The sequence below is a fragment of the Etheostoma spectabile genome, chromosome 18 (genome assembly GCF_008692095.1).
Source record: "Etheostoma spectabile isolate EspeVRDwgs_2016 chromosome 18, UIUC_Espe_1.0, whole genome shotgun sequence".
Classification (NCBI taxonomy): Eukaryota; Metazoa; Chordata; class Actinopteri; order Perciformes; family Percidae; genus Etheostoma; species Etheostoma spectabile.
The window spans coordinates 780,797-796,607 of record NC_045750.1 but is presented as its reverse complement, the minus strand read 5'-3'; the positions used below and the strand labels follow the sequence as shown (position 1 = coordinate 796,607).

Here is a 15,811-nt window from a genome sequence, read left to right as displayed (position 1 = left end):
CTCATCGATCCTTTTAGTGAGTCTAGAAGCTGCACTTGTTTCTCCACGACTTTATACAGGTTTTCCCTTTAATTTGTCAACTTTTTGTAGATAATACATATATGAAAACATGAGTCGGTTGAGTGCAGTCCATGTAACTGCAAATCATGTGTTTTGCCTCCTAATTTCTGCCTGTACCAGCCTCTCAGATTGGGAGTTAGGACGGGAGGCTTGTTGTTGTGGTTGGGACGGTGTCCTTCCAGATAAGACGCAAAAGGAACAATGAAAGGACAGCTTCCTCTTCACTTTCTCTGTTTGTCTTCCTCCTGAGACATCGGTCTCTTCATCTTCCTTTTTTTCCCTCTGTAGGCTATTACAACTGGTAAGTGCATTTATTTATATTTCTGCTAACATCTATTCTCTCTGATTTTGCCTTATCAAAAACAGTAACTCATAGAGATGTCTCACTCCTGTAGTTAAACTGGTGAGATGTCTCACTCCTGTAGTTAAACTGGTGAGATGTCTCACTCCTGTAGTTAAACTGGACAGACGTCTCACTCCTGTAGTTAAACTGGACAGATGTCTCACTCCTGTAGTTAAACTGGTGAGATGTCTCACTCCTGTAGTTAATAATGTACGGTACATGGACTGGGAAAAAAAAAAGTAGATTCATGGATTTATTTTTGAATATGTTGGTGTTGTACAATGCTACTGCAAAACTATGTAATATTTGTACCATGTACAATTTGAAAAAATATGAATATGCATGACATTTGTACATTTGACAGACGTACACACCATAACGAGAAGCTCCAGAAGTGGAGCTGGGTGGTGGATATGGTCGTAAGAAGTTACATCCTCAAACCTTCGTTTGAGAAAATAACAAAAAAATGTGACTGTGACCATCTGAAGTCAATAAAACTCTTTACAGCTACCGAACAATCAAACTGTGTAATTGTTTATGAGAATGTTTTTCAAATCATTATTTTGATTACATCAACAGAAATTAACAAAATACAACAATAAAACTTAAGGGGGGGGGAAGCCGTAAACCATCAAATATCAATATATTCAATATAAATGATTCACTGTGTAACCAAAACTATAAATAAAACATGATTTTAATAATTAGACTATGGACGTAGCAGCCTTTCTTACTCAGGCAGGCCAGTCTGTGTTTGTCGTGGTGGAGCTCACATTCTTTGAATGAGATGTGCGACGGTTGGTATTAACAAGGTTACGGTCTCGGTATCCTGCAGATAAGTATGTTTTGGAGACTCCGAATCAGCAGCTGTGGCTTCTATCAGTAAACTCACAAGCCTGCGAGAAGTGATAAAGTCTGACCTTGTGAGAGAGTCTGCCTCTTCTGATTTTTACACCTACAATGATTTCTGTTTCGACTTCAGAGGGTGTTGTCCCATTGCTAATGAAATAAAACCAAACTACAATTACAAAATGATCTCTTTTGGTCAACCAATAACAGTATATTTATGTTTCATGGTGCAAGTTCATTTCACAGATGATCTGTCTGTGAGTCCTAAAAGGATAATTATATAACAATCATCTCCACACACAGAAAGCAGGACCACTGGCGACTAAGATGGGTGAATGGGATCTGCTGGGCCGCCTGCTGGATAAAGTGCAGAGCAACTCCACGGTGATCGGCAAGGTCTGGCTCACCGTGCTCTTCGTCTTCCGCATCCTGGTCCTGCGCGCCGGCGCTGAGAAGGTCTGGTCATACGTTTACCGTTAGAAACACACTGCACAGGGAGCCCAGGAATAGCCACAGAATAGGGATTGGGAATGTTTTTAAAAGATTATGGTGAGAAAAAAAGGGCCTAAAAAGACGGAAATGCTAGGGAGGCCTCTAGATTACCCAGTAAGAGAGAGCCCTTTGGGTTCAAATCCCATCTGCAGGCCTTTGCTGCATGTCACCCCCTCTCTTTCTCTTCCACTTCTCTGTCTATCCACTGTCACTATCAAATAAAGAGAAAAGCCACAAAAAATTATCTCATAAACACAGACAGAAATGCCAATAAGCACTTTAGTTTTATGAATATTTTGAGGTACAGGGCAGTAAACATTGTCCCTACTACACTTTAAACATTCTGAATATTCTAGTAGCCTATTATGCATCATCTCTTCCATCATCTCTGTTATCTAATCTCGTCTAGGTGTGGGGCGATGAGCAGTCCAACTTTGTGTGCAACACCCAGCAGCCCGGCTGTGAGAACGTCTGCTACGACCTCGCCTTCCCCATCTCTCACATTCGCTTTTGGGTCCTTCAGATTATTGCTGTGGCGACTCCCAAGCTGCTGTACCTTGGTCACGTCCTTCATGTGATCCACATTGAGAAGAAGGTGCCTCACTGGAGTTGGTGTAGCATGATTGCATGAGTTAATGCTTGATTTGACAGGTATGCCACACCTGTGGTGGCAGAAGCTTGGGCCAGTAATGTAAAAGTGAAGTGTCACAAACTCAAATTTAGCTTATTTTAACTCACATCTTTACTGCATGGTTGAGTCTAAGAGAGACTCTCTCATCAACCAGATGCCCCTTTTTGTTATTCTTGCTAGGCAACCACTGAATCACCTGTCCTCAGCCAACCGTTACTTGACTGTGAGTTTTATGATGTTGGGCTCTGAGTTGAAGTTTTGTCAACTCCAAGCCTAAAGCAGAAATGAGCAAAGCAAAAGCAGCAATCAAAATGCTTCACTCTCATTGAAAACACCAGCCTGGTCGGCCTTTGGGCCCCCTTGTGGCAAATGAATGATTAGTGTAGCTTTAAACTATGGAAAATACTATGTACTATGTCAAAGCGCTTTGAGTAGTTGTTAAGAACGTGAGGCGCCTAAAGCAGAAATGAGCAAAGCAAAAGCAGACATCAAACTGCTTCACTCTCATTGAAAACACCTGATCGGCCCTAGGCGGCAGTTTCCAGTTTTTTTGCCCCCTTTTGGCAAATGATTGATTAATGTAGATTTAAACCATACAAACTACTATCCACCATGTAAAAGCGCTTTGAGTAGTCGTTAAAACTAGAAAAGAGTCAGGGGTGGCCTATAGCCCACTCAGTAAATGCACTTGCTCCATGTTAACTGAGTCCTGCAGTCCTGGTTTTGAGTCCCCTTTCACGTCTGTTCACTGTCTCTATCTTTCTAATAAAGGGATAAAAATAATGAAGAAAAAACTAGAAAAGCGCTATACAAGAACAGTCCATTTAAATTGACACTTATCCCACATCTATCTTTTCAGCACCTAAACACTTACTTAAGTGACTCTATCTCTATCTCGTAAACTCCTGATCTTCCCACTGCTGAACATAAGGTTGCATCCATCTTGCTTCCTCCACCTAATTATTGTCAGTACATCTGCACAGCCTCTACACCTGTATGCCTTGTTCCGATTACTGTGACATTTCTAACCCCGTTTCCTTGTTCTTCCAATCCTAGATGAAGGAGAGGATAAAGAAGCAGGTTGAGTTCAGTGACCAGACCAGTCTCTTCCTAAGGAGGGCCTACAAAGTGCCCAAGTACACCAAGAGCACCGGCAAGATCCGGATCCGTGGCCGTCTCCTTCGCAGTTATGTCCTCCATCTTGTGGCCAAGATTGCCTTGGAGGTTTTGTTCATCGTGGGTCAGTACTTCCTCTACGGCTTCACCCTCCAGACGCGCTACGTCTGCGAGCGCTTGCCGTGCCCCCACAAGGTGGACTGCTTCCTGTCCAGGCCTACAGAGAAGTCCGTGATCATCTGGTTCATGCTGGTGGCGGCGGTGGTCTCCCTCGCCCTGAGCCTGGTGGAGCTGCTCTACCTGTGCGTGAAGGCTGTGAAGGAGTGCATGGCGAGGAGGCAGGACTACACAGTGACCCCCGTGACACCTCCACTTTCAGCGAGGAAAGCTTTTAAAAGCCGCCATGAGATGATCCAAAATTGTGTGAACCTGGAGCTAGAGCTCCATGGAAGGAAGTCAGCGGCGAACGGGGCCATCGGGGGGGTCAGCGAGGCTGCTAAGGATGTAGCGTCCGAAAGCAGCAACATGGGGGAGGAGGTCCGCGTCTGACGCCTAGAGTCAGGGACACGTGGTTTCATGTGTCCAAATTCTCCTTTTTTTCAGAGTTTCAGGGGTTGTGTGCTTTGGGTTTTTTGTTTTTTTTTGGGGGGGGGGGGGGGGGGGGGGGGGGGGAGTAGCCAGCTTTTGTAAACACCACTCGGTCACATATGAAATGTTGCTTAAAATAACTTTTGTGACATAATACAAAAATAACAAACCATATCTTCGTCATTTGTCACATTGTACATTATTTTTGACAGATGTTGCTAAAGGGACTGTCTTTTAGACAATGTTGTAATACTTTTGATTCAATAAACCTCTCATATATATAATATATATATATATATATATATATATATATATATATATATATATGCTAATCTGTGTCTGAAGGGTTTTTAGATTGAGAACTGCCTCATCCATCCAATCTTATTAATCTATCATATTGCATATAAAGAGCTACAAACACCCAAATGCATACATAGCATTTAGTTAATTGTGTGCTGAAAGAATCATCTTTTAATGCAGTTTTACTCTGAATATATGAAACAGCAGAACATATTGTATTAAATATTCTGTTACTTTTAAACATAGGCCACCTGCAAACAATTTAGCCCACAAAAAAAAAGAAAAAAGTAACAAGTAAAGCAATTAGACTGGTATTGCTATTATTACGAGTGCTTTCAAAGCAACAGTTTCAAACAAACCCATTTTGGGAAATACTCTTAGCTGGGCTCTGTCCAAAGGTAACAAAATTAGCCAACCAGCACATCTAAAGCGCTCAATAAGTTACCGGTTATATTTCAGTTGTTTTTCCCAGTGCAAAAACAAAAGTGTGACATAGTCCAGCTGTACAGTCTGCGTTAGATGGATCTTTCTGATGAGCTAAGCTAACTGGCTGTAGCTTCATATCTAATGTACTGTATAGACATCGGAGTGGTATCTAACATTTAAGATTGATATGTTTAATTAATCCTATTTGATTAGGAAAAGGCACATTAATCAACATTTCTGTAAATGCACCAGTGTTAGCCAGTTGGCTAATTTTCAACTGTAGTCCTAGTTACCCAGCATGCATGTGGAGGAAGGAAACCAGAGCGCCTGAAGGAAACCCACGCAATCATGGGAAGAACATACGAACTCCACACATGCAGGCCCTGCCCGGACCGGGGATCCATCCCTGTCCAGACCAGTGATCTGACTCTGCAGTGCAGACCACTGAGCCACCATAGCACCATCCAACTTAACACCTATCAGCTAAAAAAGAAGTAAAGGAGGATTTCACTTTCAACTTTTTTCAACTTTCACTTTATGCCTTTTATAGGTGTTAGTCCTACTTTTAGTCAGAACAATGCCATAAGGTATTTAAAATAAAACTAGTCCTTTATTTAAAGTTATTTTTTCCCACTGTGTCAAAATGGGTAATTTGAGATTTTCGGATGCAACGCTCACATTTTGTTTAAATCGGCTCAAAATGAAGAGAGGTACATTCTGTTTTTATCAACAAACTATATCACAAAGAAATGAAGTCCTCAGTGTGACTATTTTAATTGGCTCCAGAAGATATCACTTAACTTTTTACTATACAGTTACCGTCCATAACCCCAGTCGAATACATGCAGACTATTTAATTATATGCAGCGGTTACATTCACCTTTGTTTTAGGCTGTTAACACACTCTTTTTGTTCAGGTCATGTATATTTTAACAGATCAGTAAAGATACTGAACACCTGTCAATCATTACACCTGTCTTGTCTATCACCAACTGTTTCTGCTGTCGTTTGCTGACGGGCACAACGTGACAGGTAGAGCCAGATGTGTGTTGTGCAATGTGATCGCTCATCAGCGCTGATGTCTCCCCAGCTCAAAACTCCAAGGTCCAACTTCAGAGCGAGAGGGAGAGCGAGAGAGAGAGCGAGAGAGAGAGAGCGAGAGAGAGAGAGCGAGAGAGAGAGCGAGAGGTCCCAGCCACAGGCAGTCCTTTCTGCCCAGGTCAGCAGGTAAGATGCAACCATTATTGTTCTCTGCTACAGTTAACTTCTCCTTTAATGCATTAGAAAATATATATCTATTTGGTGAGCTAATAATTGAGAACTACACAAAACGTATATTTTACATTGACACACATGTTACAAAATATATATATTTGTAAGAAAGGCGGTGGTGGGTTTTTATTTTTTTACTTTCAAATGTTAATGACACTGTATTCTCTCTAGCAGAATGTTATTTAACTAATAACAGCATCCGATTGCTTTTCATGAAAACATTTAAACAATTTTTAATATATTTTTGTACAAGTGTGATTACAATAGTGTTGGTGTACGCTTTTTAAAGTTACATTTACACAGGAAAAGCACATTTTCAGTTGTTCTCTTAATTCTATGTCTTTACTAGCCTACTATGACTGATTGGGTCATTCTTTCAAAATTGTCAGTAATCATTATTTTAGGAAAATATTGACCAAGTAGCTCAGGGTTTATGGGGCCCTGATGTCCTCTTACTTCTCAAGGAGCCAGGTTCAAGAACACATCTTTAAAAAATATATTTAATTTAAAAAGAACAATGAGCACCTTTCTTCCAGCAGCAGCAGCATATTGATTAAATACTAAGTTCTGGTTCATGTTTAAGTTAATAAAGCGTGTTGTGGGTTCATTGCAAATTAAATTTAAAGTTTGTTTAATTTCTCAGCTGAACAGTATTTCCTTTTATCCGTTTGTCCCAGATCAGTATCTGAACACCACCTATAAAGATGGGAGACTTTGGATTTCTGTCGGGCTTGCTGGACAAGGTCCAGTCCCACTCCACAGTTATTGGGAAGATCTGGATGAGCGTCCTCTTTCTGTTCCGGATCATGGTTTTGGGTGCAGGTGCTGAGAGTGTCTGGGGCGACGAGCAGTCGGGTTTCATCTGCAACACTCAGCAACCTGGTTGTGAGAACGTCTGCTACGACTGGACCTTCCCCATCTCGCACATTCGCTTCTGGGTCCTCCAGATCATCTTCGTCTCCACGCCAACGCTGGTCTACCTGGGCCACGCCGTGCACGTCCTCCACAAGGAGAACAAGATGAGGGAGCAGCTGCTGAGCCCCGGCGGGACCCGCAAGATGCCCAAATACACGGACGAAAATGGAAAAGTGAAGATCAAGGGCAACCTGCTGGGGAGTTACCTGACCCAGCTCGTAGTCAAGATCATCATCGAGGCGGCCTTCATAATCGGCCAGTACTACCTGTACGGCTTCGTCATGGTCCCCATGTTCCCCTGTTCCAAGTCTCCATGTCCCTTCACCGTGGAGTGCTACATGTCCCGACCCACGGAGAAGACCATCTTCATCATCTTCATGCTGGCGGTGGCCTGCGTCTCTCTGTTTCTTAACTTCATCGAGGTGTTCTACCTGATTTGCACCAGGGTGAGATGTGGGTCCAGGCCTCACACTTACAAGACCACCGCCAAAAACCCGGCCAGCTTGTCCGATGCCAGGTGGCAGAACAAGATCAACATAGAGCTGGAGAACAGCCAGAGTATCGGTGGAAGCCTGGATGGGGCCAAGGAGGAGAAACGACCACTGAGTGGTTATTAAAAAACCACCGTTCTGATCATTATAATGTATTAAACGCTCGTTTTCAGGATTCTTCCCCATGGCTCCTTGTTTAGATGCATCTCACAGACTGAAGTAAAGAGTTCTTGCAACAAAAATCATGGCAGAACATCAAGGAGAAGCTTCCTCACTGTGTAGTTAAATCATATATATATACACACACACACACACACACACAAATACACATACATATATATAAAGTCTGCATAAATTGCCATGTTTTTAAGGGCCACGTTGTTGGAATTTTACATATATTTTGTATTTTTTAACTGATAATCTAATGTGAAGCGTGCAATATTGATAATTTATTTATGTATCTAAATCTATTAGTGAGCAGAGTTTTGTCTATGACCAGTTTTTGAATGTTTCCTGTAATATTTCCATGCTCATTATCAAATCATTTGCTCACTCAACTACTGATGATTGTGGTGAAATGTTTGTTTCTACTCTATTCGGTAGAGGCGTTGTTTTGTGCTTTATTGTTTTAATAAATGATTACCGTTGGATAAAAACGATGTTTCACAACTTTATTAATCTGACAGGTACACACACACATATAAATATATATATATATATATATATATATATATATTTATATATATATATATACTTTACACACCCTTCGTACACTTCAAAGTCAAACAGCTTATTTAAGAGTATGATTTCCACTTATTTGGTAACGCTGTAGGGCTGCAACTATGATTGTTTTCATTACTAAATAATCCACAGAATATGATCTCAATTTATTGATTAAATGTCTCCAGCATGCCAGAGACCATGGTGACATTTTCAAATCTTTCAAACGTTGCTCTGCCAACAGTCCAACATCCAGAGATATTCAGTTTAATATCACAGAAAGGTAAGAAAACCAGACAATATTCACATTTGAAAAGCTAAAACCAGGGATTTTTGTGTTCTTAAAAATTAAATTTAATGATTAATCGATGAGCAAAATTGCCCCAATTCATTGTCTGTGAGTCAGTAATTGATTAATCATTGCAATTTCATAAGAGTGCTACTTCTGAAGAACAAGGAGTGGTTGATAGGGTGACAGGTATGAGCCACCACCACTGTTGAAAAATAACATGAATGAGTTCATATGAGGCTAAAGACATTTGCCTCAGATGGACAATATGTGTCAAAGGGGACAAAATATATCAATAAAACCTGCAGGGATCTCTAGGATGTGCTCAACATTTTTGCAATTCAATAAACATCCTACAATAAAAGCATCTTTGTGAAGGTTGTAGTGTTGGATTTGCGCTTTTTGTCCAGACTTTGTGTGAATTACACAGCATGAAAAACAACAAAAACCTTCTGTTGACACAGTCTGAATGTGACTGTTCAACCCTCACGTAGTATCCACTGCAGGGTTACTGGGTACAGGTGTTTATTGTCCCCATGGCCTTTAGTCCAAGAAATTTCATAAAATACAAACTGCAGAAGGGGAGTAGTTTGGGGATTATTTACCATTTTCTGTGTAGGTGTATAAAATGTAACTATAAAACAGCATTAATGCAAAAATCCCACCATGATATTAGTGAACAATGGCACAAAACAGCAGTAAGTAAAAAAAATAAATCATGAGCTTAGAATTTGGTTGGACTGGCAATCATTAACCTCTACAATCTTCATGTTCAGCCCAAAATTGTACCCTTGAGATTTATCATCTCCAGATATTGTGTCAACGTGACAGCTCGGTGTGTTGCGCAGTTTCACCTGATCTAAAGTTCAAGGTACCGTGAGCTGGTTTGGTTTGGTTCTGTGGGATCTCTAGCATTCATCTCCAGCTGGGGACCGGCCTGTTTGTCTGCACACAAGCCTTTTAAACTCAAAAGGTAAGGTGTACAATTACCTTCTTTTTTTTAATTGTTCGTCAATTTCGCAGCACGATATACAAAATGTAATTAAATGTAATGGCATTAGTTTTGTAATAAGTTACACACAAACTCCCCCACAAAGTAAATTATGCTGGACATAGGCATTTATTATTATGAGTGTGTTCTTACTTTACTTTATGAAATGTTGTATTTAGGACTTTGGCACAGTGTTGTAAGTAATAGAAGTGTTGAGTATTATCTGTATTTTCTACGTATTTCCACATTTTCTTGGAGTTCAGAACTTTTAACAATGCTTAGATATGGCAAAATGTATTTTAACTTAGACTAGATAAAGCCAAAGATGTGTACTTAGGATACACTAAACCCAATAAAGTGCTATTCTAAAAATGATATCTATAGATGCAGTAGTTTAAAGGCACAAACTTCTGTGGAATATAAATTCCATTTAGTGAGATACCTTGAGATAAGTGTTACGTAATGGATTTTATAGCTCCCAGTTTACGTTCTCAACATACTACATGTGTGGTTTTTACAACATGTGATTGGGTCTCTTGGGTAAAATAGACCTTCTGCTGGTGTGGATGAGGTTTTACTGTTTATGTTAATCAGTAATCAGAAATCACAGCACAGCGCTATGGGCAAAATACAAGAGAATACAATATCAATAGTTAAAGATACTCCAGAAATGACTTAAATGAATAACAATAATTACTTTTTCACAAATTATGCTTTCGTTCTCTCAAAAAATTGATAGCAATTTAATAATTTCCTATAACTTAACCAATGGTCTGCCAAAACCTTTGAAAACTATCCATTCATCTTAGTCCGCTTATCCGGTATTGGGGGGGAGCAAGTCTAGCGGGGGACCCCAAACTTCCCTTTGAAAACTATAATGCAAATTATTGTGAGTAACTGAGTTTCCACTGTCTGTGGCTCGGGCGGTAGAGCGAGTCATTTAACCAAAAGGTTGATGGTTCAATCCCTACCTCCGCATGTCCTACACGTCCTACAAGTATCTTTGAGAAAGACACTAAAGCCCAAGTTGCTCCTGATGCTCCTTGCATAGCAGATCCACCACCAGCGGTGTATGAATGTGTGTGTGAATGTGTGTGTGAATGTGTGTATGAATGTGTGTATGAATGTGTGTGTGAATGTGTGTATGAATGTGTGTGTGAATGGGTAATTAAGAGGAAAATTGTAAAGCGCTTTGTTCCGGTAAAGTAAAAAAGTAAATAAAAAACATAAATACTGACCATTTACCATCTACTGCAACTTTGGTTTATGGAGTAGTTGCTACACAAGACTGTTTGAAGTTGTGGGGTTTGCATATAATTAATAAGAGCTCATAATATTCAGTATTATATAACAACTACATTATTTTTTACTTAACATTTCTCCTCCGTCTCCATCGGACTGGAGTCTTCAGCTTGCAGACGCCTGGAATATCATAATTCACATAGGGTTTAAAAATGAGGGATTTTCAATTCATATGAAAAAAAAAATGTTTTGAGTAAATTAACATATTTTTGTTTGCTTTTCCTCATCAGATCAGAGACCATGGGAGAGTGGAGTTTTCTGTCCTCTCTCCTGGACAAGGTCCAGTCCCACTCCACTGTCATTGGAAAGGTCTGGCTCAGCGTGCTTTTCATCTTCAGGATCATGATCCTCGGAGCTGGAGCAGAAAAGGTCTCGTCCAATTTGTTCATGATTTATTTTTTGTGGCCTTAAACCTAACTGATGAATCTCTGAATTACCTTTACGAGTGCAGTGCCCGTTGAAAATGTGCCTGTTTGAAACGGGCCGATTGGACATTTTGAACACGTTTAGAGGCTAAAACACATTTAAAACTTGCCCTGTTGAAGCCTGTTGGGTGCTAACGTTAGCAGGAGGATAACTCGGTGTAGATAGCACCGATTGGTTAGTTTCGCTCTCTACTGACAGACTTCCACATGTACAAACAACAGAGCTACGTGTTGGAATCAACTGGAATTCTCCTTTAAATTCGTTAACATTCATGACACAACACTCTCTCTCTCTCTCTCTCTCTCTCTCTCTCTCTCTCTCTCGCTCTCTCTCTTTCAACAATCATGCACTGTTGTAAAGCATTCTTCACATCTGCATGTGGCGTAGAGTTTACTTTCCAAACGTAACTTTCCCAACAAAGACGACGATGTGACACCAAAACAGTGTCTGGTAGCCTGCCCACACTAAAGGGGCATCACGCTCTGTTTGAGACTTGTTGTCTCAGTCTGTAGCTGGTTGTGCTTTGCATATGATATGTGGGATTCTGAAACATCCTTAAATTTGGAAATTATCGTTTGTTATTCAAAGTCATAGAGAGTCTAAAGTAGTAATACTCTGCACATTGTTCTGGGTCTGAGGTGTGTGTCGTATTTTAGCTGCTTCCTTTGACCCTTTCTGTCTCTTGTCCTGTGTAATTTATAGATAGATGAGACATGAAAAGCTTTAAGGTGAAATAATACCCTCTGGTGGCCAAAATGGAGGTCCACAGCTCCTGAGCAACACATTTAGCTTGATTATAAATAATCAGGTTTATAACTATAATAAGAGCTTTTGGTTGTATGAAACATTTTTTAAAAGGATATCTCTATTTACTTTTGCTATTTATCCATTTAAAAAACTTGAACCTTAACTTAAAACGCCACTGATTCTTTGTACAGCCAGAACACAACAATGTATCTACAAAATGCAATTTTGTAGATTGCTTGCTTATTTTTTAGGCTTTATTAGCACAATTGTCCAATGCACCTCCAAAATAACAACAGAAGTCGATGCTGGAAGATTTGTGCCATAACCTAAAGAAAACTAACCTTATGTTGATTAAGATAGATTTTGTTGTACACGTACATGTGATGATAGTGATTTCTCATCTGAACATTACAGGTTTGGGGCGATGAACAGTCGAATATGATTTGCAACACCAAACAGCCCGGTTGCAAGAACGTCTGCTATGACCAAGCCTTCCCAATCTCACACATTCGGTTCTGGGTCCTCCAGATTATCTTCGTCTCGACACCAACACTGATCTACCTTGGTCACGTCCTCCACATTATCCACAAAGAAGACAAGATAAGAGAATATATGAAGACCCACTCTAGGGCTGAAAAACTTCCCAAGTACTCTGACGACAAAGGCCATGTCAAGATTAAAGGGGACCTGCTGGGAAACTACATGACCTCCATATTTTTCCGGATCGTTCTGGAGGTAGCGTTCATTGTTGGGCAGTACTATCTGTACGGGTTCGTCATGGTCCCGAGAGTCGTCTGCACCCGAGTCCCATGTCCCTTCACCGTAGAGTGCTACATGTCTCGACCCACAGAGAAGACCATCTTCATCCTCTTCATGCTTGTCGTGTCCTGCATCTCTGTTCTTCTCAACGTAGTAGAGATCTTCTACCTGGCGTGTACTCGCTCGTGCAGACGAAAGAACACAATGCCGGCTACCGCCATCGCCGTTCACCCGCGTTTCAACGGTGACAGCCTGACGAAAAGCGAGAAGCTTAGCCTCCGTGACGGCTCCAGCACAGCCTGAAGAACGCCACTTAGATCCAATGTGCAAAATGTAAACAGTCACATACCGAGTAGTTACCGAGACAACAGGAGGGCAAACAAAAATGTGACTGAAATGAGACCAGGGCCCATTTATTTATTCATGTGTTGCTTAAGAATTCTGGAAAATTACACAACTTTGGAGACGTATATGTAGATACATGCTCAAGAACAACACAGTATGGTACTGTATCACTAAACCTTTCAGAAATTGTACAAAAACCGAGCTTTGTGGATTTGTTTTGTTTTTTTTGCTTTGTGTTTTGTACTTACAACTACATATATTTAAATAAATTTCCACTGGCTAAAAACCAAGCTTGATTGCTCTAAAGAAGTCTGAAATGAGACCAGGGCCCACTTATTTATTCATGTGTTGCTTATTCCAAATTTCCAAAATTACACAACTTTGGAGACGTATATGTAGATACATGCACAAGAACAACATAGTATGGTACCGTATTACTGAAGCAACCTTTCACAAATTGCACAAAAAGCGTTTTTTTGCTTTGTGTTTTGTACTTATGACTACATATATTTAACCAATTTCCACTGGTTAAAAACTCTAAAGAAGTGTATAAGAGCTGTTAGAGCTACTTTGATTTTCAGTTTCTTCTTTATTGTTAAACTTGCAGATTTAAGACCTGTAAATATTTTAAAAACATGATTAGCTTTTTTTCATGTTTTGTATTTTAATATGACTGTATGTGCCTTGTGTTTATAACTGATCATTAAAAAGAGATCCACTAATGTTTAATAAAAACATGCTTGGAGATTACTTTTCAAAAGGCATCTCAGTTTTTGTTTCATGATCACCGTTGATATACCCATGCTACGTTCAAAATTTCTGTTTCTGGGTCTCATTGAACATACGTTTAACGTACTATAAATCACTGATTTAGATACAGAACAATGTTGAACATAACTTTCAAAAAACTGCATTTGTTTAGTGTTCAAATAATCACATTCAAAGGATTAAAGATGAAATAGTCAGATGTATATTATAGATCAATATCACCAGAAAGTAGTTTGTGGATTGTCTGTAAATCTGTGCTAATCCAGTGAACTGTAGTTTATGCAGTTAATGCATGTAACCTACAAGTATCTCGCAGGTCTGCAGCTCTTCTGATTATTACATTTTCTGGAAATTCATTTAAAGCACTGATGTCTCCCAATGTGGACACTGTAATGTTGGATTCCTTCCACCATGTCTGATGGATAAGCAACTGTTTGCTAACTTTGTTAGCCTTCTAATTAGCCAGAATAACTCTACAAAGAGATATGTGTCAGTGTGTTTGACTGTCTGTTACCTTGTTGAAGAGTTATGGTTGACATGTTTCTTCTTTCCTTCTCTTTGGCAAGTTCGCATTTTCAGCATTCCTCCTAAAATATAGTATCAAATGAGAGTGTTTCACTGACTCACCTGCTCAACAACATACATACACAGTTAGCAACAGAGCTAGCTAGCTAACACTGAGTGAATGGACTTACATTTGCCAGGACTCCAAATTACTAATAATGTTTCAAACCATTTGTTGGAGCTGTTCATTATTTTGCTATATATATATATATATATATATATATATATATATATATACATACTAGTTAATTATTTGATTTATTTAATTTCAGCTTTGCTTGAATTATACAGCTACATACATTTGTTTATCATTAGTATTTTATTTGGGTTATTTTTAGTATCTGTTAGTGCTTTTGTTTTGAAAGTACCAGGCAGCCTGAGCCACCAGGTGTGTATCTCTACAGGACATATATGGGTGAACAGGTATAACAGGTATTTTATGTTTAAAAAAAAAAGGATCTTAATCTTTAACAGAAAGGTCGAGCTCCTTAGAAATCCTGTCCATAATGTTGTCTGTTGGGGGGAAACAGCTCTAGGTCCAGTGTCCCCGTTTTAAGTTTTACAAAAATAAAAACATGACGTGTTTTGGAGGTAAATTTGCTTCTGAGCTTAAAATGTCCCCGGATTTTATCTAAGAAATCTGGTCACCTGACAGTAGACAAACAGTTAAATGTTATGTATTATTATTTTGACCAGCATCTCCCTGTAGTGCAGTTGACACAATCTGACAAGACCACAAGATGGCGTCGTTATCCCGCCCAACGGAGTAGCTTTGTCCCCGTCTTCGTCGTCTCGACGCCGCCCACACACGAACACCAGCTTCCGCCACAATAACAACAGCTGGAAGCAGCTGAAGATGGCCGCCGCAACCATGGCGGGGCTCGACGCCCACAGGATGGAGGAGAAGAAGTTCGAGTACTTCTCTTCTATCAACTCCATGGCAAAGAAAATAATGCAGGAGAGGGAGAAAATCAAAGCCGACCACGGCTCGTCGTGGGAGAAGATGACGCCGCAAGAGCAGGACAGCGCCATCGACAACGGGATGATGGATCCGCATATCCGAGCTCGGTACGCCATGCACCGGGTAGACCGAGAAGAAGTGGTCTGTTACCCCAAACTGCTCATTCAGACGGGTCAGAAGATCGTTCACTTTGGGGAAGAGGTACTTAAACCACATTTGAATTATTATTATTATATTACATAGCTTTGTGAGTGTGTTTTAGAGGCCGGAGTAGCCTGTGTTGTCATGGTTGCTAACCCGCCGCCACGTAGCCGTTGAAATACGTAGCTAGCTACGGGGACGTTTTAAAACGCTTAACGTGAAAACGGCTTAACGTGGTTTAATGTACCTAAACATCGATCAATTATCACCATATTTACCGTGGCCATGTCTTGTCATAAACACTTAAACCTGTCA

General features: G+C 40.1%; 4 protein-coding genes across 4 annotated transcripts in view; all 4 read left to right on the top strand.

Annotated features, from left to right (window-relative positions):
- The first annotated feature begins 180 nt into the window (after positions 1-180).
- Positions 181-4,076, top strand: LOC116706294 (gap junction Cx32.7 protein). The gene is made up of 4 exons (XM_032543050.1): positions 181-337; positions 1,553-1,708; positions 2,154-2,339; positions 3,432-4,076. The coding sequence occupies exons 2-4, from the start codon at positions 1,580-1,582 to the stop codon at positions 4,038-4,040; spliced, it is 924 nt and encodes a 307-aa protein (XP_032398941.1). The 5' UTR covers positions 181-337; positions 1,553-1,579; the 3' UTR covers positions 4,041-4,076.
- Positions 4,077-5,873: 1,797 nt separating this feature from the next.
- Positions 5,874-7,776, top strand: LOC116706295 (gap junction Cx32.2 protein). The gene is made up of 3 exons (XM_032543051.1): positions 5,874-5,924; positions 5,981-6,032; positions 6,755-7,776. The coding sequence occupies exon 3, from the start codon at positions 6,782-6,784 to the stop codon at positions 7,607-7,609; it is 828 nt and encodes a 275-aa protein (XP_032398942.1). The 5' UTR covers positions 5,874-5,924; positions 5,981-6,032; positions 6,755-6,781; the 3' UTR covers positions 7,610-7,776.
- A 1,527-nt stretch (positions 7,777-9,303) lies between these two features.
- Positions 9,304-13,097, top strand: LOC116706298 (gap junction Cx32.2 protein). Its single transcript, XM_032543053.1, has 3 exons — positions 9,304-9,465; positions 11,016-11,154; positions 12,373-13,097. The coding sequence occupies exons 2-3, from the start codon at positions 11,026-11,028 to the stop codon at positions 13,018-13,020; spliced, it is 777 nt and encodes a 258-aa protein (XP_032398944.1). The 5' UTR covers positions 9,304-9,465; positions 11,016-11,025; the 3' UTR covers positions 13,021-13,097.
- Positions 13,098-15,200: 2,103 nt separating this feature from the next.
- c18h1orf198 (chromosome 18 C1orf198 homolog) overlaps positions 15,201-15,811 on the top strand; it is a gene marked incomplete at its 3' end in the record, with an annotated part of 5,035 nt that continues 4,424 nt past the window's right edge. The window contains exon 1 of the mRNA XM_032543589.1: positions 15,201-15,556. Coding sequence (XP_032399480.1) covers positions 15,251-15,556 — 306 coding nt within the window. The remainder of the gene's footprint in view (positions 15,557-15,811) is intronic.

What these genes read in the sequence shown, in the direction of transcription:
- LOC116706294 (XM_032543050.1), top strand. Translation starts at nt 1,580, where the DNA reads ATGGGTGAATGGGATCTGCTGGGCCGCCTGCTGGATAAAGTGCAGAGC. An exon ending in TGCGCGCCGGCGCTGAGAAG is followed by an intron (nt 1,709 to 2,153) that starts GTCTGGTCATAC and finishes AATCTCGTCTAG; the next exon opens with GTGTGGGGCGATGAGCAGTC. An exon ending in TGATCCACATTGAGAAGAAG is followed by an intron (nt 2,340 to 3,431) that starts GTGCCTCACTGG and finishes TTCCAATCCTAG; the next exon opens with ATGAAGGAGAGGATAAAGAA.
- LOC116706295 (XM_032543051.1), top strand. Translation starts at nt 6,782, where the DNA reads ATGGGAGACTTTGGATTTCTGTCGGGCTTGCTGGACAAGGTCCAGTCC.
- LOC116706298 (XM_032543053.1), top strand. Translation starts at nt 11,026, where the DNA reads ATGGGAGAGTGGAGTTTTCTGTCCTCTCTCCTGGACAAGGTCCAGTCC. An exon ending in TCGGAGCTGGAGCAGAAAAG is followed by an intron (nt 11,155 to 12,372) that starts GTCTCGTCCAAT and finishes TGAACATTACAG; the next exon opens with GTTTGGGGCGATGAACAGTC.